General features: G+C 46.8%; 1 protein-coding gene across 1 annotated transcript in view; it reads right to left on the bottom strand.

Annotated features, from left to right (window-relative positions):
- The window catches only part of Myh10 (myosin heavy chain 10), a 119,909-nt gene that overhangs the window by 49,213 nt on the left and 44,146 nt on the right, over positions 1-26,550 (bottom strand). The window contains 8 exon segments of the mRNA XM_051168480.1: positions 129-281; positions 932-1,050; positions 2,508-2,603; positions 3,167-3,310; positions 5,102-5,200; positions 7,391-7,454; positions 19,312-19,404; positions 25,666-25,768. Of these exon segments, the coding sequence (XP_051024437.1) occupies positions 129-281; positions 932-1,050; positions 2,508-2,603; positions 3,167-3,310; positions 5,102-5,200; positions 7,391-7,454; positions 19,312-19,404; positions 25,666-25,768 (871 nt within the window).

The raw sequence follows: 26,550 nt of genomic DNA, 5'->3' as shown, positions 1-26,550 counted from the left end.
AAGAGCAAGGAATGCACTTGCTTATTTCTGACTGCCTGGCACTAAAATGCATACTAAATGGACCTCAACATTTGTTAAATGAATGGACAAAAAGGAAAAAGAGGAGGAGGGAGGGAGATCAGGAATACCTCAAAAATTTCAAATCCAGCAATATCCAGGATCCCAATGAAAGACGCTCCCTGGCGTTTGGTTCTATCCAGCGCTTTATTGATGCGATGAACAAGCCAGCGAAACAACCGCTCATAGGTAGCCTTGGCCAGCGCTTCCACCGCAAAATCTGCCTGTAATTAGAGACCACCAGCCTCTTATCCAGGAAGCAGTCTCAACAAAACATTAGTAGCTGCAATATGGAACTCAATGCTACACAGAACTCAAACACTTGAAATGGCATTTACTGCTTAAGTACATCTCAATGCACGTTACATACCCACAGAGGCATTAGTGCACTGATGAGAACTGTGGCTGTGACTTCAGGGCTGCGCAAAGCCCTCCTCGGCCTCAGAGCCCGGGACAGCTGCATCGGTCTTATCAGCCTGGTCTCTTGGAAGTTTGCCCCTACTAACCTTCTTAATCAAAGCTATTAATGTCCTTAAAACCATCACAACGGAACAGTAAATGTTGCACCTCTATTCTTGCTGCTGTGCCACCCAGTAAAAAAGCGTTCAGGGCGACCTTTGTCTTACTTTACTGCTACAAAATGCAACATTCGTCTGTCAAATTATCTATCATCTAGGAGAGGGACAACTGGAGATGACATTTCAAACTTACTTACAGAGATCAATTTAAAATTCCTTGGCAGGGGGAAGGTAAATCACCACTAGAAAACCAAAACTCACTTATTTCAAGATGATTCTGCGTGTTCTTACTAACTCAGTTCAGTACGTGTCAAGCAGAAGGTTAAATGACCACAGCCTATCATTTCTGGACTCACTTGCTCTTTGGTCTGGGCTTTCTGTACGTAGTCTCGGCCAACCTTGATCCGGGGGGTGAGGATAGCCCGCGTGAACTCCATCACGTTCATCCCAAGCAGGTGGCAGAGTTTCTGTGCAACTGAAATGTAAAGGTTTCCTAAATGCTCTATTTCCACTTGGGATCCAATCATGGCATTAAACAATGGAAAACTCCAGTCTTGAAGTGTGACAAAACTTTAAAAGTCTGATGAAAATACTTTCTACTCTGGGCCAACAATACATCAGGTGAGACAGTAAGCCTCTGCCCTCCTGGCCTTTGAGAAGAGCGATCCTTGTCTACCCTTGGGTCATTTCAAGACTCAAACTGTCTATGTCTACCTTAACCTCACATCATCCCACTAAGATGGATGTGACCGAGAGGCACATGGCAGATGGACCACTGTACACGTCTACCTTAAACCTCACATCGCCCCACCAAGATGGATGTGACCGGGTGAGAGGCACATGGCGGACGGACCCCTTCTGCAAAACTATGTGACTGGATTACCTGCGAAAGGGTCCTAGTGCACAAAAGCTCTAGGGAGATGGTCCATTGCCTGGTCAAGAAATGGTGACCACGATCCAGCTATGGTGGGGCACGCCTTTAGTCCCAGCACTCAGAAGCAGAGGCAAATGGATCTCTGGGAGTTCGAGGCCAGCCTGGTCTACATAGTGAGTTCTAGAATAGCCAAGGCTACACAGAGAAACCCTGCTTCAAAAATAAAACAAAGAACAGCAACCATGATACAGGAGGAGAGCCATTCCCTCAGGGGTCGCACAGAAATAAATTTTAAGAAACTTCAAGTGGGTTACCAAAAAAGGGCTGTTTTTTGGGTCGGTGTTCATGTGTGTACATGTGTGCACATGCACATGGAAGCTACAGGGCATCCTTGGGTGGAGTTACTCGGGTGGCACCCACCTCACTTTTGAGACAGGACCTCTCACTGGTCCAGCGTTTACTGACTAGGCGGGGTTGGCAGGACAGGAGCCTCAGAGACCTGCCCACATCCATCTTCTTAGCTACAAGTATGCGACCCACACCTGACTTTTTGTCAGCATTCACTGGCCATAGTGCACCGTGGACACCTGTGAAACCTCCTAGGCAACAGAGGTGCCTCAGTTCCTTCCCTTCAGAAACAATCAGACAGCTCCCAATACCTGCAACCACATGCACCCACCTAGTGGCAACTTTTATTCCTGACCAGTGATTTTTGTTTTATTTTTTTGTTTTTTGAGATAGGGTTTCTCTGGCTATTCTGGAGCTCGATCAATATACCAGGCTAGCCTTGAACTCAAAGATCTGCCTGCCTCTGCCTCCTGAGTGCTGGGATTAAAAGTGTGGCCCACCACCTGGCCATGACCAGTGTTTATTTAAATCCATTTAACATTTAGTAACAGAAAATTTTCATATAAAAAAAAAAAAAACTTGTCTATCTTTCCAATGGGTGTGGCACACAGCACCCCTGCACTCGGACGGCTAGCCTGAAGCACACACTGAGACCCTGTCTCCCCCAAGCCTCACCCCCCAAACAAGAAAAAGCAGAGCTCGTTGGTTACCTGTGTTTTCAGGCATGGAAGCCTGATCAGTGTTTCTCTCCTTTTTGAAAGAGATGTTTCCAAACTGCAGCACTGAAGACACGACTTTAAGCATTGCTTTATATTGATTTAAAAAAAAAAAAAAAAAAAATCTCATCAAAATGAGGTGGGGACATATCCTAACTTATCTGGCGCTAAAAGCTGCCTCCGTGTAACTTTCAGGTAATTCTTCAGAGTTTCGTAAAGGCGGTTCTCACTAGCTTCCCAGCTCCCAGTCCCCATGACCCCAACAGTGCCAAGTGCACATACAGAGGACCCCGTCCCCCAGTCCCCACGACCCCAACAGTGCCAAGTGCACATACAGAGGACCCTGTCCCCCAGTCCCCACGACCCCAACAGTGCCAAGCGCACATACAGAGGACCCTGTCCCCCAGTCCCCATGACCCCAACAGTGCCAAGTGCACATACAGAGGACCCTGTCCCCCAGTCCCCACGACCCCAACAGTGCCAAGCGCACATACAGAGGACCCCGTCCCCCAGTCCCCATGACCCCAACAGTGCCAAGTGCACATACAGAGGACCCCGTCCCCCAGTCCCCATGACCCCAACAGTGCCAAGCGCACATACAGAGGACCCCGTCCCCCAGTCCCCATGACCCCAACAGTGCCAAGCGCACATACAGAGGACCTCGTCGTGAGAGAAGCCCATTATGTGCATCGCTTCCATGGTCTCCTGAAAATTATCCTTGTCTTGCTGTCCGGGAATAGGAATGTAGCCATTGGAGAGGAATCTGTAGTTATTAAAACCTTCGAGGAGTAAGTCAGCTAAAAGGAAATACAATGGGGTAAATTTAATTCATATTCATCAACAGATGGAAAGACTCTGCCTATAGAGCCCGAGAACGCAGAGCAGGTGTGCCACCTAAGCCAAAGTGGCACACGGCTCCTTGTTAGTTCATATAACACGTGAGCACACAGTTTCCCAGTATTTGTTTCCTTTTTAAAAAAATATTTTTAATATTTTATTAATTTATTCATATCTCAATGGTTATCCCATCCCCAGTATTTGTTTCAATGAAGGAAAAGAAGATGTGAGCGTGTTAACACCCCCACGGGTTTCATTTGTTTTGCTTAGTGATTTGTACACTTTCTTATTTGAAAAGGGGGTGAGAAACAAGTAAAAATTGCAAATTTAAATATCTCACCTTCATTTGAATGAAAGCTTTGAAACTCTTATTCTGTATTTTTACCTCAGCAGGTAGCTTACAGCAATGCTTGAGAGGGCTACAGAACGCTTCCATGAACATAAGATCTGGATGGCAGGTGGGCAGGACACCTGAGCCTGTACAGCCCTGAACTACTTGCTGCCTCAGGCCAGCGGTGATGCTGGGGCTTGCGACACACATGCTCTACCACAGAGCCAGCCCAGCCCCCCCAAGCCAGTCTGCTATTAGAGACAGGCAACAGGTCATATCATGACGGAGGTTAGGGAAACCACCAGAAGCTGCTCAGACTACATCGCCATGCAATAAACTCAATGGCGCACAAGATGTTTCTCACTGGTGATAGATGAGAGGGCGGAGCTGCTAATGCCCCACCCCTGCTGTCCTCGGAACTGGCTCTCTTGCAGTCTGAGAGTTCTCACAGATCACTCCTTTCCCCAATTCTTAACTATATCACCTTGAACTTCTGTTTGCTTCCCCCACACCTTCTTTCAATACTTTGAAAATCCTTTGATGAATTCCCATGACAGAGTCACTGCCTGTCTGCCAACGAAAGCCTCGGAGTCTTATTGTCCTCAAATGTTTCATCCTGAGGACTTGGTCTCTCTTTAGCAATTCTGTTTGTTGTGGAGTTTTTACTCCTTGCAGGTTTCTTAATTTCTAGTATATATATTAACTTTGCAGAAACACTGAACTTAGGACTTAATGATACTTTCTCTCAATATTTCGGAGTCAGCAAAATCTTGCTCAGCTAGAGCCAGGGTCTCACTGTGTGGCCCTGGCTGGTCTGGGACTGGAGCCAGGGTCTCACTGTGTAGCCCTGGCCGGTCTGGGACTTGAGGTAAACTACAGTGGCTTGTGCCTCTGCCTCCTGAGTGCTGAGATGAGACCATGCTTGGGTTTAGGTTCTTTTTCAAATTAAATTTATTTTTCTGAAAAATTTTACTTTCTACTTTGCCCAGCTTTAAGTTTCCATCCTTGTGACTCACACCAAGAAACAAATGTCCACATTTACTCATTCTAGTACTAATGCAAATAGTCGTAAACCAGAGAACAAGGGCTTTTATTCTATACTTTATAAAGTAAATTAATTTTTTTACATTTCCATTATAAATGTTAGGGCAGAACCATACAAAGACAGACTTTAAGACAGGATCTCTTTATGTATCCCTGGCTGTCCTAAACTCTGTGTAAACCAGGTTGGTCTTGAATGCAGAGATCTGCCGGCCTCTGCCTCCCAACTGCTAGAATTAAAGGTATGTGCCACCATGTCCGACTCTAATTTTATTTAAAGAAAATCTCAAAATCTAATACACCAAAACTCACATGCCTGCCTCTTAAGTTCAAATGTCAAAAAGATGAACGCAGAAGAGCGAAGAACCCCTCTACTTACACTTCAGGTGCTCCCCTGCTCCAGACAGCAGCTGGTAGAAGATATGAAACGTACGCTCATCTTTAGCTTGACGAACAGCACGAGACTTTTCCAGAAGGTCTGAGCAGAGGTGGTCAGGGTACAACAACAAAGGTGGGTCCTTGTGCAAAGTCTACACACAACTTCCTTTCTCAGCTATACGTCAGCTTTGTTATAGGGAAACATTCTAAACAACTGTGCATGAGGAAAAAAATCCAGCTTATGCCTCTTATTAATTTTCTAGACTCACTGGGCTGGGCGGGAACTGAACACATCACATGTGTCCCTGTCCCACCACCACACAGTGCTGTGGACCATGTTAAAAGGGCACAGAACGACACACAGGGAAGAAAGTGCAGTTGCCAAGGTAGGAGCTACACAACTCCAGAACATCACAGGTTTGTAAATAAGGAACAGACCCAGATTAGGCGGAGGAGACGGTTAACAAACGGTGGAGCTAAGATAAAGGCTTGGCAGTGTTACTTTTCTTGTGTGGCACAGTCCTGACAAAAGTCACTCAAGGGCGGGAAAGCTGTCTGGGCTCACAGTTTAAGTCCATCGTGGCGGGGACGACATGGCAGCAAGTGCATGAAGCAGGTGGTCACACGGCATCCAGCCAGGAAACAGAAATGAGGGCTAGTCCTCAGCTTGCTTTCCCGTTAGCTCCAGGACCTCTGGTCATGGATGGCCTGCGCACTTTCACTCGGCACAGAGAATTCCTACACAGTATAGACCCACACAGTCATTTTCACGGGGATGCTAAGTCCCACTGAGCAGATAATCAGGATTGACCGTCACCACGTGATCCCAACCACACATGTCTGACCTATCTGCTGCTGAGACAGCACCCTTGTCAAAAACCTGTGCGTGAGCTGGGTGCCTGCCCTGAGACCTTGCTCTTGGGGTTCTTCTCCTGAGCTCTTTGACAACCGTTGCTACACTGACCACTGCCCTTCCGTTCCCTGCACTGAAGAGGGAGAGAGCACAGCCGAAAGCAGGAAGCCATCCACTGGCCTGGGCTTCCGGGGGCAAAACTCCGCAGAAGCAGCACCTGAAGTTCAGACAAAGCACACCCTCCTCCTGTGACCTCGGGCTCAGGGTGAGGCTCGCTGGGACCTCCTCAGTATTAGCGCTGCCATAGTCTGAGGGGCCACAGGCACACTGGGTGCTCATGAACTGTTTTATTGCTTTGCAAACTGATAGTCTCTTCGAAGGGGGTACATCCTTCCTGGGGCTACCAATGAATTCTGTATGTGTGACATAGCCTAAATTCTAAGTGAGATTGTCCCTTAGTTCTCAGCAATTTGGTTAAAAAAAGAGTCTGTGGAAGGTGTAATTAGCAGACTAGTGTGAACTGAGGGAAATGATAAACTCACTGCGTCATCACCCGGCTTGGCTTTGAAGGTATAAAATTCTACTCAGTTAACAGGAACATTTCCACCTAGCCTTCACCTATAGCAAATGAATCTCTATCACTACAGTTTATTTATGATCTCACAATTATTTATTTACTATCTCACTAATCAAACAGGAATTGTGTGTGTGTCAGGGTCAAATCCAGGGCTAAGCAAATACTTTGAGCTATCTTCCCAGTCTCTCTAAATGTGTTTCATATTTTCCTATTACTCTTTCCAGCTACTCTATACAATGACATTTCCTAGGACTATTCTACGTATCTGACATGTCTGTTTTTGTCTTCACTTTATTAACATAAACTGAAATTTCGTTAACTCCTTAATTCCATAGGTTTGTCTCATGAGCAGAGGCACAGCCTAGGAGCACCCTAAGAATATGGTAAGCAGTGAGCAAACAGCCCCGCTGCCCAGGCCCACAGCACAGGGTGTGAGACTCCCCACACTCAGGCCCACAACCCTGTGGCTGGTTTTCTGAACACACGGGGACCTGAGTGAGTTTATGAGCACCACGTGCATGCAGGTGCCTGTGGAGGACAGGACTCTGCATGGATCTCCTGGAAATGGGGTGACATGCAGTAGTGAGCGGTCTAGCTGGGCATCAAACCAGTGACCCTGCAAGAGCAGCAGGTGTGAGCTGTTAACTGCTGAGCCGCCTTTCCAGCCTTTGTGGCCCTTTTTTTTTAAAAACAACAACAAAAATATCCATCCCATTTTGGAGCTGAGGACCCGTAACTGAAAGTACCTGCATGTGTCCCAGCGTCCCTCACCTTCTCCCACCTGGCATGGTATCATGGGTGAAGCTTAAGGCTGCAGGAAAATCTACAGTTACTTTGGACTCAACTGTGAAAAAGGATACATGTTTCAATGTTGGCCCCAACAATGTAGCCAGTTACATCAAAGTTGATCCGAATAAACTTGCCCTGAAAATAAAGAGAAAACTGAAGATGAATAAGGACACAGAGGAGTGGATCCACTTGCCTTGAATACCAAAGAGAGCCTCACCAGCAGCAAAGGTTAGCAGAAGGGAGACCACTGTCCTAGCCTGCACCGGAACAAAGCTGGCAGCCGAAGCTGACAGGCGGATCAATAAAGCGCCCACTGCTCAGAGGGCAGCTTGGTCCCTGGCACCACACCCGGTTTGCAACCAGTCACAACTCCATGTCAGGGGCCTGGCAGCCTGCTCTGGCTTCCCCAGGTGCCATGCATTTGGCACACATCGCAAATGTGCATACGCATTTAAAAAAAAAAAAAAAAGTAAAATCTTAAAAGGAAAGGGGGGTGGGCAGTGAATAGGAATTAATGCCAGCCACTTAGAACTTGAAGGCTTTTCTAAGTAGTGTGTGTGAGGCAGGAGGCATCTCAGAGGACCACCACAGCTAGTTGGACTTCATCAACCCTTAGCTTTTTGAAATTTTAAATAGAGATTTTGTAGGAAAACAGAAATGCATTAAAAAGTGGAGAGTGAGGGAACATGAAGAGACACATAAAGATAGCAGAGTCATTCCTTCTAAAATGCTGACCTTTTAAAAAAAATTATTTATTATGTATACAGTGTTCTGTCTGCATGCATGTGCACCTGCAGGCCAGAAGAGGGCACCAGATCACATTATAGATGGCTGTGAGCCACCATGTGGTTACTGGGAATTGAACTAAGGACCTCTGGAAGAGCAGGTGGCGCGCTTAACCACTGAGCCATCTCTCCAGCCCAAAATGCTGAACGTTTTATAAACGCTAAACACCTTGACTCTCTTATATGCCCTTGGGAGAGAAAAGGCTGGGTTATGGCTCAGTGACACAATGCTGGCTGAGCAAGCCCCAACATTCCTGCCACAGACAAAGGAGAAAGAGAAAACAGTGATTGTCCCATAATTCTTTGATAGTTATTACACTGACTACACAAACTGGTCAAGACAGCTGAAAAACAGGAAAGGAGAGACAAGGATAAACCCGATTGTCGCTTACTCTACATTATAAGACATAAAAGGCCAAGTCAAACACTTCATACACAGGACCGTGAACGGAGCCTGAGAAGGCCTCATTCTGGAACTAATACTCATCATAAGGCTCAGCGGTCACTCTTCGAGGGAGCCATGCTCCTGAGCCGGGGTGGGGGGTGGGGCGGGAAGGCCTGGGACTTAGCCGCCCTCTGTTCGCTGTGAGCCTTACATACAAGATATTTCCTGTTTTTTTCAGTTGTTCCTTGAAAGTTTAAAGTAGGCCACAGAAAAGGTATCTAAGTCTTCTGTCACACCTTTTTACATATTGAGAAACAGGCTGAGGTGGTTTGAGAGACAATGGCCCCATAGGCATACATGTCTCTGTTGGACTGTTTAAAAGAATTAGGAGGTTTGGCCTTGTTGGAAGAGCGGTGTCACTGGGGCTGGGCTTTGAGGTTTCCAAGGCCCACACCAGGGCCAGTCTTAGTCGCTCTCTCTGCTTCCAACCTGGCAGTCCCACGTGAGCACCCAAGCTCCTGCTCTAGTGCGTGCCTGCCTGCCTGCCGCCTCGCTCCCCTCCATGACACAACTGTCGTGTGGACTAAGCCTCTGAAACTGTGAGCCCCCAAGGAAATGCTATTTTCTATAAGCTGCCTTGGTCATGGTGTTTCCTCACAGTAACGGAAAAATAACTAAGACACAGGCCAGATGCAATGGTCACTACAGTAGTCTCTCAGGCAATCCCATCTTTTAAAATTTATTTATTTGTATATGTATGTGTCTACATGGGTTTATGTTTACCACCTGTGTGCAGGAGTCCAGAGAGGCCAGAAGAAGTTGTCAGATCCCCAGGCCCCGGGCTGCAGGCTGGAGTAAGCCACCCGATGTGGGTGCTAGGAACCCAACTCAGTTCCTTTGGAAAAACAGCAAGTGCTCTTACGCACTGAACCTTCTTCCCAGTCTCCAGCCCCAATGCCCTTATCATCTTAAACTTCGGGGGCGGGATGCTGGCTTGAACTTGGGGTTTGAGCATGCTAGGCAAGCATGTCATCGACTGGGCTGCACCCCCAACTGTTATTTTCATCTTTGTAGTATAGCTGGTAATACTTATAAAACAATGGTCTGATTCTCCGGATGATGAAACAGCACAATGTTTTAACATGGAATGAAAATATCATGAATACTCCCATCTGTTTCTAAGATTTAGAAAACAGCCCAGTGGATCCATATGGTAATTACAAGACAGTGCATTTTATTCCATTTAAAGATAAGTTTATTTTGTCTTTGTTCCTGAGATGAACCCCAACACTCCCCAAGAAAGAATAAGGTTAAACCATTATTCCATATGGATAGTTAACTGTTAAAAAAAAAAAAAAACCAAACTAAAATTAGGTCCTGATGTTATAAAAGTGGGTTAAAATTCTCCATAAATTTTAAACAGCTGTTCCATCCATACGATACTCACTGAGTTAATTAAGAGCTGCTATTTTAAGAGACAGTAGCAAAAGACGGTTTATTCCAAGGCTACAAAGTGCACGATGCCAGAGCTGAAGCACGTAGCTCTCAAGCCCCCGGCTCACCGCCACAGGAAGGCTCCTCAAAACCATCAGTGTCGCCCGATTCCGAAGCACAAGCTCACAGCGGTTCACCAACGTGGGCAACTTCTTCACTGAGTGTGTCCCAGTATACTGCCTCACTGAAAGTAGAACTGCCACGTGGTTGAGCTACACCAGGCCTGGGTGTGTACCCCCAGAGGAGATGAAGCCAGAGCACAGGGGACACCATCGTACCCGTGGCTGTCACAGCAGTGTTCACATGGCCAAGATGTGGAACCAGCCTAGGTGCCTGTCAGCAGGTGGACTGCATACTGTATGTGTGTACAGATTATATGTATTATGTGTGTGTGTGTGTGTGTGTGTGTGTGTGTGTGTGTGTGTGTGTGTGTGTGTGTATCATACAGAGGGGTTTATTCAAGCAGAAAGAAGAATGAAATCATAACATTTTCAGGACAATGGTGGATGGCACTGGGGGGTAAAAGTGAGTAGCTTAAAAAGAGATTTTAAAAAAAGATTTCTTTATGTGTATGTGTGCTCTATCTGCATGCACACCTGCAGGCCAGAAGGCAGAATCAGATCCCAAGTATAGATGGCTGGGAACCACCATGTAGTTTCTGGGAATCAAATTCGGGATCTCTGGAAGGGCAGACACTGCTCTTAACTGCTGAGCCATGTCTTCTGGGCCAAGATGATAGATTTTTAGGAAGAAAAAAATGGGTGGCTGGGGAAAGGACAGCAGAGTCCAAAGAGAAATGGAAGAAAATTTGGCTTTCATAATTGTTAATCTACAAGTGAATGTTCTGAAATAACTTAGCTATGTGGCTACCTACTTGGATAAATGCTCCCATGTCCTCATTAGCTCCCTACCTCGGTTTTCTTTCCTAGCTGGGTCCACAGTAACTCTAGGTATTACAGTGTGGGCCAGAGAAAGCTCCTTGGAGCAAATAAAAAGAACTAACCAAAGAGTCAGAAAAGGGGCTCCAGCGAGGCTAGGACACAGGCCTGAAGGAAGGAAAGGGGACTGGCCGGCCTCTCCCTCCTGCTGTCTCTACATCCCCAAGAGAAACTAGCATTTCTAAAGTCAGAACATGCAAGGTTCTAGAGTAGTTTCTTCCCCAAAAACATAAAACAGCAATTTCTTAAGGTTGACAAACTACTTTTTTTTTTTTTTTTGGTTTTTCGAGACAGGGTTTCTCTATGTAGCCTTGGCTGTCCTGGACTCGCTTATGTAGACCATGCTGGCCTTGAACTCACAGCAATCCACCTGCCTCTGCCTCCCAAACGCTGGGATTAAAGGTGTGCGCCACCACTGCGCAGCCAGACTACCACTCTTAAATGGAATTCATGCAGATTGTTTTACAAGATGGAACCTGCGTAGACGCTAATATAAGGTGAAATTTCAACACTCGAAAAACATCTTACTGCCGGGTGTGGTGGCGCACGCCTTTAATCCCAGCACTTGGGAGGCAGAGGCAGGTGGATCGCTGTGAGTTCAAGGCCAACCTGGTCTACATAAGCAAGTCTAGGACAGCCAAGGTTACAGAGAGAAATCCTGTCTCTAACATTTGCCTTTGGGAGTAAAAAGGGGATGGAATCTGTAGGTTAGAAAAGCCTTACACACACGCACACGCTCACACGCATACACTCACTCTAGCAAAACACAAATCCAGACTAAACTGAGAAACAAGAGTGGGTTCTCTAGCTCTTAAATATTATGTGAAGAAATCCATGCTAAACAAACTCTCTCCATATCTGATCTCACAGATCTCAGGTTATGGTCCTCAGAATGTTCAAGCCGGATCTCACCAACAAAAAGGCCACAAATATGACCATACACTGTATAGTAGTCACAGCCACACTGTGCAGTGGACGGCACTCACAGCTGTGCTTGGCCTGCTGGGAATGCCTGTTTATGGTGGTCTGTGAGAAGCACTTTCCCTCAGCTTAAGGCCTATACAGAGGCTTTAGAACGCCGTGCAGTAAGCCAGAACTACACCCAGCCTTAAAATACAAGCTGCTTAGAAATTCCATTTTAACAGGACAAACTGGATATTGCCTGTTTTAATTCTATAATGGAAAAAAAATTATTGTTTTTTTGTTTTGTTTTTCAAGACAGAGTTTTTCTGTGTAGCCCTGGCTGTCTTGGACTCATTTTACATACCATGCTGGCCTCGAACTCACAGAGATCCACCTGTCTCTTCCTGAAGAAAAATTAACCGTCATTTAAGTTAATATTTGTTCTGAATTAAAAAATAATCCTGGCGTAGTTAAAAGCAGCTGGAGTAATTAGGCGTAATGAATTACTAGTTAGCAGCTACCATAGGGTAAAGGCAGGTTCATTTTATACTCTGCAGTTTCCCCTTCCTACTTTGGCACCTAATACCATTAAATATGAGCTATGTTTTACTTTAAACACTTGAGCAAAAATCTTAATGTATATGTACTCCATTTTAAGTGCCATCCTGGAGACAGCCATTCTTCTTAACTGAGGAGGCCATTGGAGGAGTAGTGGCTAGCCTTTAATCCAGAGGCCAGATGGCCACCTCAGGGTTCAATTATCCTAATCTCCAGAAGCTCTGCTGCTACTAAAATGAGTTTACAGGTGAAATAAGTGGCCTGTGACTAAATGTAATGGATGGATGGATGGTAGAAATCACAAGGTCAACCTGAGTAGTGTGCTGGATACGGGTTGCCCTGACCAGCAACACAAACTCTTTCCACCTGGGCATGAAGCAGACACTGGGCACTCCAGAGGGCCTGGCTCTCAAAGGGCGGAGGTGCACGCAGTGCTGCTCTGGGGTGCTGGCTGATGGCACAGACTGTCACATCCAATTCTGTCACCCGAGCTACAGCAAGTTGACCTTTCAGGTTTTGGTCAGAGGGCGTAGGGGTTTTAATGTTGTAGCACATGTGTGACACCTGTGACTTGATGTCAGGACGATCAGGGACCAGACTGAGGCGGCTCTGGTGCCTTACCTGGCTCTAAGTGCTGGAGGCTAATTATCTACCACGGCACAGCAGAGCTACATGGCTAAACTGGCTCAGGTTGGTTTGACAGCAGAACACAATTAATGAAGAAATAGAGCACGCATGCAAATAGCTTTCTGAGCAATCTGAGCGGCTTCAAACAAACAGCTCAAGTCCTGCTGCAAAGGTTCGCTGTGCCGGCCACTGCCCATGCCTCCATCTGGAACGCATTCTGCTTCCCATAACAGAACTGGACTAACTGCGATAATGATTTTCAGATGGCAATGCTCTCCTGAAGAATCCCTTAACACGAACCACATGCCAGCATCTTCAGAAGAAAAGATATCTTCAGGAAATTAGCTGGCTAGATCAGATCAAAGAAACGGAACCAAATGGATTCTAAAGCTCAGAGGCTACAGTTTCAAGCATCTTCCCTGCAAGCACGTGGCTTGAAACAGGATGGCACGAACTACTTCTTGGTCAGCATCGCATCACGTGGCGCAGGGTGACACCGACCCCAACCCGAGGCCTGTTGTCCATGGAGCCACGTGCCTCCCTCCCACATAACTCCAACCCACACGTAAGGCACAGTGAGCAACTGTACACGGCACGGCATGTCACTGAGGATATTAATGTTTAAGCCAAAATGAAGGAGTCCGACGGGGCAGGATCTAGTTTGCCCAGTGGGACATTCCCCAGTCTTACAGTGTGACTGGCACGAAGGGCATTTTGATGAACTGCATCCTGTAATACGTCTACTTACACTGTGAGGAGCGGCACTGGAACCAAGTGCACAGCGGGGAACAAGGCAGACGTGGCCGCTCCTGGCTAAGCGCTCACATTCCCAGGGGAGGGAGGGCAATCAAAGTAATTGGCTACTGGCAGTGGGAAGACTGGGTGTAATCACGGACTGCCATGAGCTGTGAGGAAACAGGAGCCCCAGAACCTCCTCAGGTGGTGTCAGGCAGGTGGGGGGCAGGGAGAAATGTGCTCCTCTCTCAAAAACACATTCAGGAGGTTTCACTGCCACCTGGGACACAGGCCAGGAGGAAAGATCTGAATTCCCAGCTGTTTTGACTTCCCAGGTTTTTGTTGTTTTTATTTTGCTTTAATGAGCTTAAGTAGCTTTTTTATACCATTCAATTTATTGACATAAGACATAATGGAACAAATCCTGAAAGAAAACTTTCCATTTAAAGTATGCTAAACCACAGAGACAGATACCACTTGAGCAGCACAATTACTTGGCAAAGAAGAGATGTTTAATAATTAATTGAATCACACAATAAACCAACACTCAAAATTTAATTTAAAATTAATTTAAAATTAAAATTTAATTAAAAATCATCCCTGGTCCCTGAGGACCAAAGGCAGCAAGCACAGAGGAATCTGGAAAGGACAGCTTAACTGTACAGTGTTCAGTGAAGTTACAAAATCATCTCTTATGAAACTACTCAAACCAGACACCTGTTTTAAAAGTGTCATGTAGCCAACCCTATGATACTAGCAGAAACCTGCAAAACCATTTCTAAGAAGCAAATGAACAAAGAAAAATCCCCAGCACTGTGCAGAAAGCGAGAAACTGGAAAAACATTTTTGCTTTTTGGTAAACAGAGTTAGATCTAAGGTATAGCCTTAATCACTGAGGCAGGAGCTTGCGGGCAGGCACTGAAGCAGAGGCCAGAGGAAAGCTCGCTTTCTTCTGCTTGCCACGCCCACCTTCCAAGGGAGGAAGGCACTCAGTGAGCTGTGCGCTCACATCAATCCTTAATCAAGAAAATGCCTGCAGACATGCCCACGGGCCAGTCTAAAGGGCAGTTCCTCTTGCCCCTACCAATTGACAAAAACCAAGCAGCAGGGGAGCTCATGTCCTTTGCAAATAAAACGCAGAACTGTTAACCTTACTTTGAGCTATAATTTGAATGCACAGTCAAGAACAGAAGTCTGCAGCTTCAGCATAACTGACATCTGGGGCCAGGCAGTTCTGTTGTGGGAACTGCCCTGTGTATTACTGCATCTTAGCATCTCTGACCTCGACCCAACAGATACCCAACAGCAGTGCCAATATCCTTCCCAGTGGCTGAATGTCTCCTGGGGAGAGGAATGCTAAGGCTGGAGAGGGCTCCGCAGGGGCTGCTCTTCCAGGTTGGATTCCTGGCACTGACCAGGCAGCTCACAACTGTAACTCACTCCAGTTCTTGGGAATCCACCCCCGCCTCTGGCCTCCGTGGGCAGCAGCTACAGACACATGGTACATACTTACAAAATTGGGGAGCCAGGTGTCGCTGGTCCTCACTACTTTGTGGGTTCTTCTTTACCTCCCCACCCTGGTTTCACTCCCTATCACTAGAGAGGAGAAAGAGGAGGACAGAGGGAGAGGGGTGGGGCGGAGCCTTGAATCTAGTTTCTTTCTTTGCTTGTGACTAGTCTTTGCTACTTTGTGGGGTCTTCTTTCTCCTACCCTTTATCCCCACCACCACCTGGATTCATCCTCTATCACTAGATTTGAGAAAGAAGGGGGAGGGGTGGGGTGGGGCAAGGGGAGGACAGTGGGGGAGAGGGGGATCCTTGAATCTAATTTCTTTCTCCTCGTAACAAACTGCAACCAACCCCACCTGTCTGTGCTCTATCTAGTATTTATATACCCTCTGAAAAGGTCCCAGAATTCCAAACGTCACACAGTCACAGAAACTATCTGCAGCTGCCAGAGCACGAGGCAAATCAGAGTCAGCTGCTGTGGACAGTCCGAAGCTGACCCATAGCCCCACAGCTGGGATTAAAACGAAAGCATATCTGTGGATTGTTTTTGTTTTTCTGAGACAGGGTTTCTCTGTGTAGCCTTGGCTGTCCTGCATTCGCTTTGTAGACCAGGCTGGCCTTGAACTCACAGCAATCAGCCTGCTTCTGCCTCCAGAGTGCTGGGAATAAAGGCCTGCATCACCACACACCGCCCGCATATTTGTGTTTTAAAGAAATCAAAATTCCAAAATTGTTACAACTGCCAGCTAGTGGTAGCACCCGCCTTTAATCCCAGCACTCAGTGAGCAGCAGGTCTCTGAATTTGAGGCCAGCTTGATCTACAGAGTAAGTTTCAGAACAGCCAGGGCCACACAGAGAAACTGTGTCATGAGAAAACAAAAAAAAAAAAAACAAAACAAAGCCCAAAACAAAAACCCACAACTAAATTAAAATATAAAAATAAAATGTAAAAAAGGATAATGTTAGTTATACGTCAGAGCCCACTATATGCCAACAAAGAGGGCCTCTAAGGATTTGGGGTAGCCAGATTGTAAGATGGCTGGATCACAGGCGTCACACCCGGTCACAGTTCCCTCCCATAGTGTCACTTCCAAGGCAGGAAGATAAAAGGCACTGAGCAGTCCCTGCCTTCCCTCTCAGGGAATATGGCCACCGTGCAGCGAGAATACTTAGGCAGCTCCAAAGAGGCTCAGCTGCTGGGGCCTGAGGCCTTCTACCACAGCTGCTGGGGCCTGGCACTTCCTGTCAAAAGCTCCCTGCACAAGCCTGGAGAAGCAGCCTCTAGCCTGTCAGGCCTTCACACGTGACAGCGCTAACCGATAGTGTCATAATGACAACTTCATGGGAGGCACTGAGCCAGAAGCACCCTGCTAAGCTATGACTGAGTTTCCAACACCCAGAGATTGTGAGATAATGTTTATGTCAGTATCTTCTGGGGTTATTTGCTATAAACAACCAAACGCGAAGGGAGTGGGAAGATGCCCTGGCAGGGGTAAATTCTTAACACGCGTTGACACCATCACTATGGTATTTACCACCAACAGACATAAATCATGTTTTAGTAGCAATTTCTCTTTTCTAGGCAAAAACAGGACTACAGTGTATCACACAGTTTCTCCTGGATTTGGAGTGTGGTTGGGAGCAGGCGTTGTGGGGGGTGGGGGGGTCAAATGCCATGAGTAGCTTGATTTATGTGGTAAAATAAAGAATTTTCCATGAAGCTGCACTTGAAAATCTTCACGGAAAAAAAGAAAAGTCACACACCAAAACTGTTTCTCCCATCCCACTAAACACAGGGCTTTTCAGGAGGGAGAATTTAAGATTCAACTGTGGCAGAGACTTAATGTGGACGGTCCAGGGAAGGCCAGGCCTCTAGTTCAAGACTCCCCAGACCTTTTCTAAATGCAGCACAGACAAGCCTCTGACGAACACAGGCATCTCACCCCACTCTGGATAAACAATGCTGAAGGAACTAGGAAATGAACACTGAATTGAGCAAATCTTCAAACAACAAACAAAACAAAACAAAACAAGCAAACATCACCATTTCCTACACAGTGGAAAGACTATCACACTTCAGCTATCTGAGGCTGAGACAGAGCAGTGGTGCCCTACTTTATGTTAAAGTTCTGGTGTGTGGTGGCGCACACCTGTAATCCCAGCACTCGAAAGGCAGAGGCAGGTGGATCGCTGTGAGTTCAAGGCCAGCCTGGTCTACAAAATGAGTTCAGGACAGCTCAGGCTACACAGAGAAACCCTGTCTTGGACTGCCCCTCTCCCCAAAAAGGAAAAGCACATCTCTATCATTTAACCCGCACGGCTAGAGGCTGTTTACTGGGCTAGGCCTCTGAACAACTAAGCCTGGTCCCTTCCACTAGTCACAAAACCCATGCCACCAATATACACGCACCCCACAGTGCTACACACCCAGTCTTAAAAAGCATGTAGCAATGGCATTATGCTCTCTAAAATGTTCATAAAAGGATGGTTAGAGGTAAGATGCCTCTTATCCTGCTGTGCTTGACTTTCACCAATACTTAGGAGAGAAAAGGAAAAATATAGTCAAATTCAAATAACTTAGGTACAAATAACTGAACGTTAAAGTTTCTTGGATAATAGAAAAACAACAACAACAACAAAACCAAACAAACAAAAAACCAAAAAAAAAAAAAAAAAACCAAAAACAAACACACACACACACACACACACACACACACACACACACACACACACACACACACACACACACACACACACACACACACACACACACACACACACACACACACACACCCCTCTCCCCAGTCAAGCTGAGGGGAAAGAGAAGCTATTCAGGAATTAGCGTAGTTGAACAGTTAGGAAAACAAGCTGTAACCCAGGCGTGGTGGCACACGCCTTTAGCCCCAGTGTTCTGGAGGCAGAGGTGAGTTCAAAGCCAGCCTGGTCTACAGTGCGAGTCACAGGACAACCAGGGCTACAAGAGAGACTCTGTCTCAAAAACAAAGAAAAGAAAAGAAGTTGTAAACAGAAGCCACACTAGTGAAAAGCATACTGTCCACATCCCATAGAATAGCTAGTCATAAAAGGGTCAACTTGGGGCTGGAGAGATGGCTCAGAGGTTAAGTCCACTGGCTGCCCTTCCGAAAGGTCCTGAGTTCGATTCCCAGCAACCACATGGTGCTCACAACCATCTATAATGAGCTCTGGTGCCCTCTTCTGGCCGCAGGTATACATTCAGGCAGGATTTCATATAAGTAATAAATAAATCTTAAAAGAGAGAACATGGACGGCTGTCAAGCCTGTCTCCTTATAAAAAATAAAATAAAAAGGACAACTCATTACACCAAAACCAACCTACACCCACTGAGGTGCCAAGTACTCAACACAGACACCGTTTATCTTAGGGTTTCTATTGCTGTGATGAAACACCAGGACCAAAAGCAATTTGGGGAGGAAGGAGTTTGTTTGGCTTATGTGTCCCAGGTCACAGTTCATCGAGGGAAGCCAAGGCAGGAACTCATGCAGGGCAGGAAGCTGGAGGCAGGGGCTGATGGAGGCCATGGAGGGCACTGCTTATCAGCTTGCTCAGCCTGCTTTCTTATAGAACCAGGGACATCAGCCCAGGAGGGGCCCCACCCACAATGGGCTGGGCCCTCCCACCTCAATCACTAATTAAGAAAATGTCCTACAAGCTGTCCTACAGCACAGTTTTATGAAGGCATTTTCTTAATTGAGGCTCGGTCCTCTCAGAGGACTATAGCTTTTTATCAAGTTGATAGAAAGCTAGCTAGCACACCGGTGTCTATGCAATCACAGAACAGAATGACCGGCCACGGTAAGGAAGCGGGTGCAGAGTTCTTATGCAATTACGTGTCCACATAAAAACAGATGAAATGAAATACAACTACAGTCACGTTCATATGTGGTTACCAGAAGAAACTACATCTATTAACTAGCCTTTCTTAACATCTAAAAAGAAAATCGATTCATTTGCTCACGTCACAGTGGACATTTCATGAGAAATCTGTGGAAGTCCAGGTTTGGGCTTTTCTACTTACAAAGCGAGATGAATTATCATTTTTCACAGTCTTCGCATTTCCAAATGATTCCAGAATTGGATTTGCTTGTAACAGCTGCCGTTCAAGTTCCCCCTAAAAGACATCACACACACACAGACATATACACACGTTAATCTCATGGCTTTACTTCAGTCCTCAGGATGAAAACAGGACTACAAAGCCCCCTCTTCCTGTCATTTTCATCCTGCTGTGCCAGCGGCCTCTGCTGGCTCCTCACCCCTGGTTATGGTAATGAGCTCTGGCGAGAGAAGGAGGGAATGGGCACTCAGAGAGGTCACAAGAGAAAATGTCGTGATGGGCAGATAACAATTTAAACCAGGCAGAAAATAAAACAGAGCAATCAGTTTTCGTGACGCGATGTGGGGTGGCACTTGTTGGGGTGACACTCCGCAGTTAACTTTCATCCTGCTGTGGGCGGGGATCTGAGGTGGCTGACAAGCCCCACCAGCCGGGTGTGCGCTGCCATCGTCCCCAGTGCTTCCATACAGCGCATCACCACAGCGTGGACAGGACGACAGCCCCACCTGGCACAGCTGGCAAGGCACTCACGTCACTAGTAAGTGCAACACGTGGCATAAAGCGTGCTCTAGTCACTCTTTATATGTAAACTTCACAAACGAGAGGCGGAAGAGCATGAAGCACCCCAGAAAGCCGTGGGAGAGAGCAAGAGCCAGGCCAAGAACACTGCACAGTGATGTTGTGTTTGGGGGATGTAATTTCAGACTTATCTTTTATGATCTACATAAATCTGTTTTTCCCCAAAATCTTATCCCTATGCTTTGAATTGCCCACAACATTCTAGACCTAAAGAAAATAAACAAATAGAAACCCCTAGCAAATGTGACTCTCTAAGCAAAAAGAATGAAATATAAAGAAACTCATGTACTGTTTTAAAGCTAGTGGTCATCCAGATGCATGGTGCATGAAGCACGCCACCATCAAATCTCAGAACAGGAACCCACGCATTCTGGGCTATTACATGGATCTGGGGCGTCAACAAAGCCAACCGAAGAGCTCACAGTTTCAGCATCCCTCAGTGGGACTCTGTCACGTGATGCAGTCTGAAGGGCAGGGCAGTGTAAGCAGAGCAGCTGATGTCGACCGGGACTGCCCAGACCCTCACAGGCCGTGGCCACAGCCGAGCACTGTGTCCTGCTGAAGCAGTCGGGGACTGGTCCTGTCTTGTGGATTTGCTGCCTCGCATCACTTCACTTTCTGGCCATTAGATAACTTTCTCTCTCTACACTGAATCTTGCAGTTTATTGGCTTAAACACTCAATGGCAATCTGTCTATTATATGCTAACAATATTTCTCCTTCCTTCCTTCTTTGCCTTCCTTCCTTCTTTTTTCTTTTGGATCTTTTAGGACAGAGGCTCATTATGCAGCCCTGGCTGTCCTTGAACTTACTAGGTGGACCAGGCTGGCCTCCAACTCACAGGGATCCACCTGCCTCTGCCTTCTGATTGCTGGGATTAAGGGCACGTGTCACCAATCCCGGCCACTAAATTTTCTTAAAGATGGCTGGAGTCCTGAACTACTTTTGATTACTGAGAGCTACTACTACTACTGTCTGGTACGGGCTGGAGATAAGGCTCAGGGGAGCGTGCTGCAGGCTGTGGGGAGTGGCAGAGAGGGGGTCAGTCACCGTTCTGTGAGCCATCACTTCCACCAGCATGCCTGTGTCTGAGATCTTGCAGTGCACTGATTTTGTACCAGCTGTTTAAGCCTCCGAAGGCTCCTTCTCTCCTCAGTGACCTCTGTGTACTGTATGGATGCTTCGTCTGTGAAAAGCCGCTAATTGACCTATAGCTGAGGCAAAACACAGGAGGGAGGAGTTCTGGTAGAGAGTGAATGCTGGAATGGAGGGAAACGTGTGGGGAACTGGCCTGGGACACTGAGGCGGACAGACACATGAAACCTGAGCTGAGGTGACCAGCCACGTGGTAGAACTTAGAATGCCATATACAGGATGTTAGTTCTGAGCAAGCCAAGGACATGCTTAGCTATAGTGCCTTTTGTAAATATATGTAAGCCTGGAGTTATTATTTCTGGAAACAAGGGTATGGGTAAAAAACACAAATTATAGAAAATCCCTTTCTACAGGGGATAGGGATGCAGGAATTGTCAGGGAAACTGATGCTCTGGTAAGTGAGGCCCGTACTGTAACACAGATTCCTTAAAATCATGTATCATCCTGCCAAATCATGATTAAAAGTTTGCTAATCTTTTTTTGTTTGGTTGGTATTTTTTGCCGGGGGTGGGGTGGTAGTGGTGGTGGTGTTCTGAGACAGGGTCTCTCTGTGTAGCGTTGGCTGTCTTGGACTCTCTTTGTAGACCAGGCTGGCCTCGAACTCACAGCGATCCGCCTGCCCCTGCCTCCTGAGTGCTGGGATTAAAGGCGTGCGCTGCCACTGCGCCTGGCTTTTTGATAATCTATCTCAGGTGCTTTCCTAACTTGGAAGAGAAACAAGTGTAGCAGTTCTGGTTCCGTGTCCTTCGACATGGCAACAGACACTCTGGGTCACACTTACCTCACCGATCCCTTCCCCTCATCTTGGTCGCTATCAAGTTGAAATGACTCAGGAAATGTTTGAGCAGATGCACAGTATGTCCTAAAACCCCTAGGAGTGTCTGGGAAGGGCATGGCTGTGAGCCAAGGGCAGCCCTAAAATCCGGTCTGAGGGGTAAAGTCATGAAGCAGGTGGCACTGCTGTTGCCCTGACTAAGGCATCATGGGATTGCTTCTCTCCTAGCATATCTGAGACGTCAGTGAGGTCAAGCGAAGGTCTTACACAAAGCGGATATCTTCAAACTATGATCACAGTCTTACAGTTAATTAGGGAAACGGTACTTCTATCTCTAAAAACTACCTAGGGACAATGACAATTTATATTCCTACCAGAACTAGACAGTTCACTCACTTTTGCTTATACCACAGACCCTTGGTAGGAGACGAGCAAATGCCAGGAGGACAAGGGTCTGCTGCACACTGCAGGGCCGAGCACAAGAGCCCCAGACCGCGAGAGGCGGAGGGCAGGCTGGCTTGACCACAGGTGGAAAATCAGATTCCAATCTCAAACAGCAGACTCTGGTTTCCCTGTCTGCTTGCCTTGGTTTAAGGCAATTCGGGCCTCTGAAGATGCTGAGAGGCAAGTCCATTGGCTTGAAGGCATCACTCTTAGTGCAGGTAAAGTTTTAAAACTTAGTCATTCCCAAATCTACTCTGAAATGCCCCATACTGAGGCCTGGAGCGGCGATGGACACCACTGAGCCTCCAAACAACCTGTCGGGGGGGGGGGGGGGGGGGGGGAGAGCTTGCAGCTGCCTGGTGGGTGGTGCCGAGGGCGTAAAGCCCAATATAACTTCCAATTATGTTATAAAACATATCTGAAAGTTCACAGATAAATCTTCACTTGAAGTTTACTTTTGTAACTTGAATTTTGAAGACCAGTGTTTCCCTCATTTCCTCATATTTTCAAGCAAAACATAAAAGACCTGCTGTACCACTTGGGGGTTTATACTAAAGGGCAGATATCGCCAAGTGTGCATGAGGGCACAGAGAAACAAACACTCACATGGCTCTCCTGTTTTTACCTGACCCAGCAATGAACTCAAGAACGATTAGACAATGTCCCTGAAAAACAAGGACCTAAATGTTTAAAATGGCCCAGACTGGAGCGACCCAAGCGTCTGCCGGCTGCTGAGTGGACAACGAAATGGGGCAAATTTAACACAACAGAACGTTATTAGGTCATAAAAAAAATGTTGTACTTCTAATGATGCGATGTGAGCTGGACCTTGGAAACATGACGCTTAGGGAAGGAACAGCCAGAAAACAAGTCTCGTTCACACACAGTGCACACAATATGCACTTACACAGGAGACAGCCAGCGCACTAGTGGGTGTCAGCGCAGGAGGGAACGGGAGGTAACCGCCAGCAGACATACTTGTGACGCTGAACTGTGTGGCTGTACATGTCAAACTGTATAGAATGAATTGTACTGCAATATTTGACCAACAGAGTTCAATGTAAATTCGGAAACCAGTAGGAAAAAAAAGGAGAGTGGAAAGAAAAAAAGAAAATGAAACAAATAGTGACTTTGTAAGGTCAGCCCTCCGCAGGCTCTGCACCCACAACTCCAACCAAGAGCGCAATGAAAATTTTTTTTGCAGGGGAGGGAGAAGCGCCTGTCCCTGACACATCGGCTCTCCTTTATCACCGTAACAACGACGCACACAGCATGCATATTTTAACAGGCACTGTATGCGCTCTAGTGTGACTTAAGTTACACAAGAGGACTGCACAGGCTCCCCTGAGCATCTGAGGAACTTGGCATCTGAGGAGGATGAGGACGGGCCTGGAGTTAACCTTGCCAAGGGACCAAGGGATTAATTTTAGGCTCATATTCTTCAGGGTGTTGGAGCGTAACTAAGAACCAATCTTGCACGTTTCTAAACGCATCACACAGCGACCACCGTTGACTAAGGTAGCAATGAACGTGGGGCTTATGCGCACAGCCGGCACACGCAGAGGCCTGCCACTCAGCAGGACAGACAGCGCGGCCCAACGCAGCAGCTTCCTCCTTTGGGAGGACTTGCTTCCAGGGATAGCCTGGAACGTGAGACACCGAGACACCCAAGCGTGACATGCCACTCTCACACGGCTGGATGTACTGCGGTTTGAGATGACATGAAACACAATGTAAGTGACAGCGGCTCCCGTGCGTGTTTCAGGGAACCTGGAAAATCTAAATCGTTAAATTGCTTATTTCACGTTATCTGGGGGCTCTGGGCAGATTAAAATGTCATAGAGAGTGTGCCTTGGATGCACAGAGAAAAGCTGGTTCCTTGTCTGTGCTGTCCCTCAACCACTGAAGAAGCCATACCACGGTGAGTCACTCATTAACTCTTCCAAGCTGCAGCGCTGGCCTGGACTGCAGTTAGTCACAGAGGACCATTGCAGCCCTTCATGGGTCAACAGAGCCGGGGACGGACAACTCCTTAAATGTTAAGAAAGACACCTGAGCATCTCAGCATCTGCAGCAGCTCTGGGCGCATAGGTACGCACCATCTTTTCTTTATGTATTAGTAGATTAACTATGACTCAAGCGCACTGCTTCCTGCTTTAAATTAACGCCATCACCATGCCTGCGGAAGACACACAAACCAAAACGGCTGCCGTGCCCAGGTGAGGGTCAGGCCCAAAGCCTCGTCTTGCTTCTCAAGGACCCTGGGAAGCAGGAAATGGGGTTCAGGCCTGTGTGTGGCTTGTTCAATGCTGGGAATTGTGGAGTTAAAAGGCAAGCAGCTGATAACTCTTCCAGTACTTGCCCAGCACAAAGAAAAATTCTGATTTATTGAGGATACTAACTACAACAAGGCAAGCCTTTGGGCTAAAACACACTCAGGTATAAATTACACAATGCCGTAAAACCTTAACAGATTAGAAATGCAGTTGCTTTAGAAATGCAGTACAGCTTTCAGGATTTGTGTCCCAAATTTAAAACATAATGCACAGCACACAACAAAGTTTGCACGTGCTTGCTAAATGGTAAAGCAATTCTACCTAAGATGGCAGATGGACTCATCTTAAGTTTAAAGCCTTCGTAGACATGCATTTTAATGTCACGATAAAAGGGAAATGTTCAGACTCATGGGACACAACAGGAAGCACAGGCGCGCAGCGCATCGCATGAAGGAATTTCAACATTAGACCTCACGTAGACTAGATTGCGCTCAGAACCAGGGCAAGCACTCAAGACGGGAAGCAGAAGGAAAATCACCTGCCCGGGGCTTCGCTGGCTAAGGTGGTTCCTGCTGCTCATCACACAGATAAGCAGCCGTCAGTACAAAGCACCAGGCCAGGGCGCAGCAGGAGGTTCGGCTGGCACACGCAGGCTCACCAGCACTACCATGACATCTGGTACCCGTAGACTGTGTCTTTACCTTCTTATCATCCATCGACTCTTCCCACAGATGCCCCAATCCCTAGAGCTGCTACAGGCAGCAGCCACAGGCTATTCTGCGATCTGGAACGAGCCACTGCAATTATTTACAGACACTCATTTGGTGGAATTAAGACAGCTTTACAGGCACTGCTCATTAATTTATAAATTGGGCTTCAAGCCGCAGCTCTAACTCCCATTTGCCTGTGAGAAAGCCTAGTAACTTTCCCGTTCTGTGCCTGGCTCCTCCTGAATGGAGAGAGAGTGGGGCTGCTGGGTGTGTGGCCAAGGAGCTGCGAGCCAGAGCAGTGAGTGGAGTAGCTGCGCTTTCCTGGTTTGCGCCTGCTATTATGAAAGAATGAAATGCAGACAAAAGCAACGACTTACAGGAATATTGTGGTCCTTTCTTCCTTTGTGTGAAGAGGCAACATGCGCGAGGTACTGAATGACTTTCTTGGTATTTTCTGTCTTCCCGGCACCCGATTCACCCCTGTGAGAAACATCAACAGCAGCTACTTTAAAAAGAGCTCAGCATCTGTTCCCAAGTTATAGCTGATACAACGACACTGAGCAGAATACAATTCCGGAAAAGAAAACAAGAGAAAATTTATAGGCAACAATGATAATAGACCAAAAAAAAAAAATTACCTTTTTTTGTTTGTTTGGTTGGTTTTTCAAGACAGGGTCTCTGTAGCCTTGGCTGTCCTGGACTCGCTTTGTAGACCAGGCTGGCCTTGAACTCACAGCGATCCACCTGCCTCTGCCTCCCGGGGTACTGGGATTAAAGGCATGCGCCACCACGCCCGGCTTATATTACTGTTTTTAAAGTATCAACTCTTCATTCTTAGAATCAACCTTGTTATCATCACTGAACCACCTTAGAAATTGCTTTTGTTCTTATATGTATCAAAAATGTACACCAAACAATGAGTTCTGGGCTGCAAAAGAGAACTGCTGTTCATCTTTTCTATCATGTCAATGAGCACACACAAGTGCTGGTCTCATGTGTGTGTTTGGTTTTGTGGTTTTTGAAACGGACTCTCCTAGGGTAGCTGGCCTGGAACTTACAGTGTAGACTAGTCTTTTGAAATCACAGTGATCCTCCTGCCTCAGCCTCGCAAGTGTTGGGACTAAAGGTTTAAGCCACCATTCCTGACTAAGAAAACATGATGAAGATGACGATGGGTGTGGTGGCACACGCCTTTAATCCCAGCCTTTGGAAGGCAGAGGCAGGCCAACCTGGCCTACAAAGTGAAGTCCAAGACAGCCAGG

The sequence above is a fragment of the Acomys russatus genome, chromosome 25, assembly GCF_903995435.1.
Source record: "Acomys russatus chromosome 25, mAcoRus1.1, whole genome shotgun sequence".
NCBI classification, from domain to species: domain Eukaryota; kingdom Metazoa; phylum Chordata; class Mammalia; order Rodentia; family Muridae; genus Acomys; species Acomys russatus.
The sequence above is the reverse complement of the archived record's forward strand: the minus strand, read 5'-3'. Positions and strand labels throughout refer to the sequence as shown.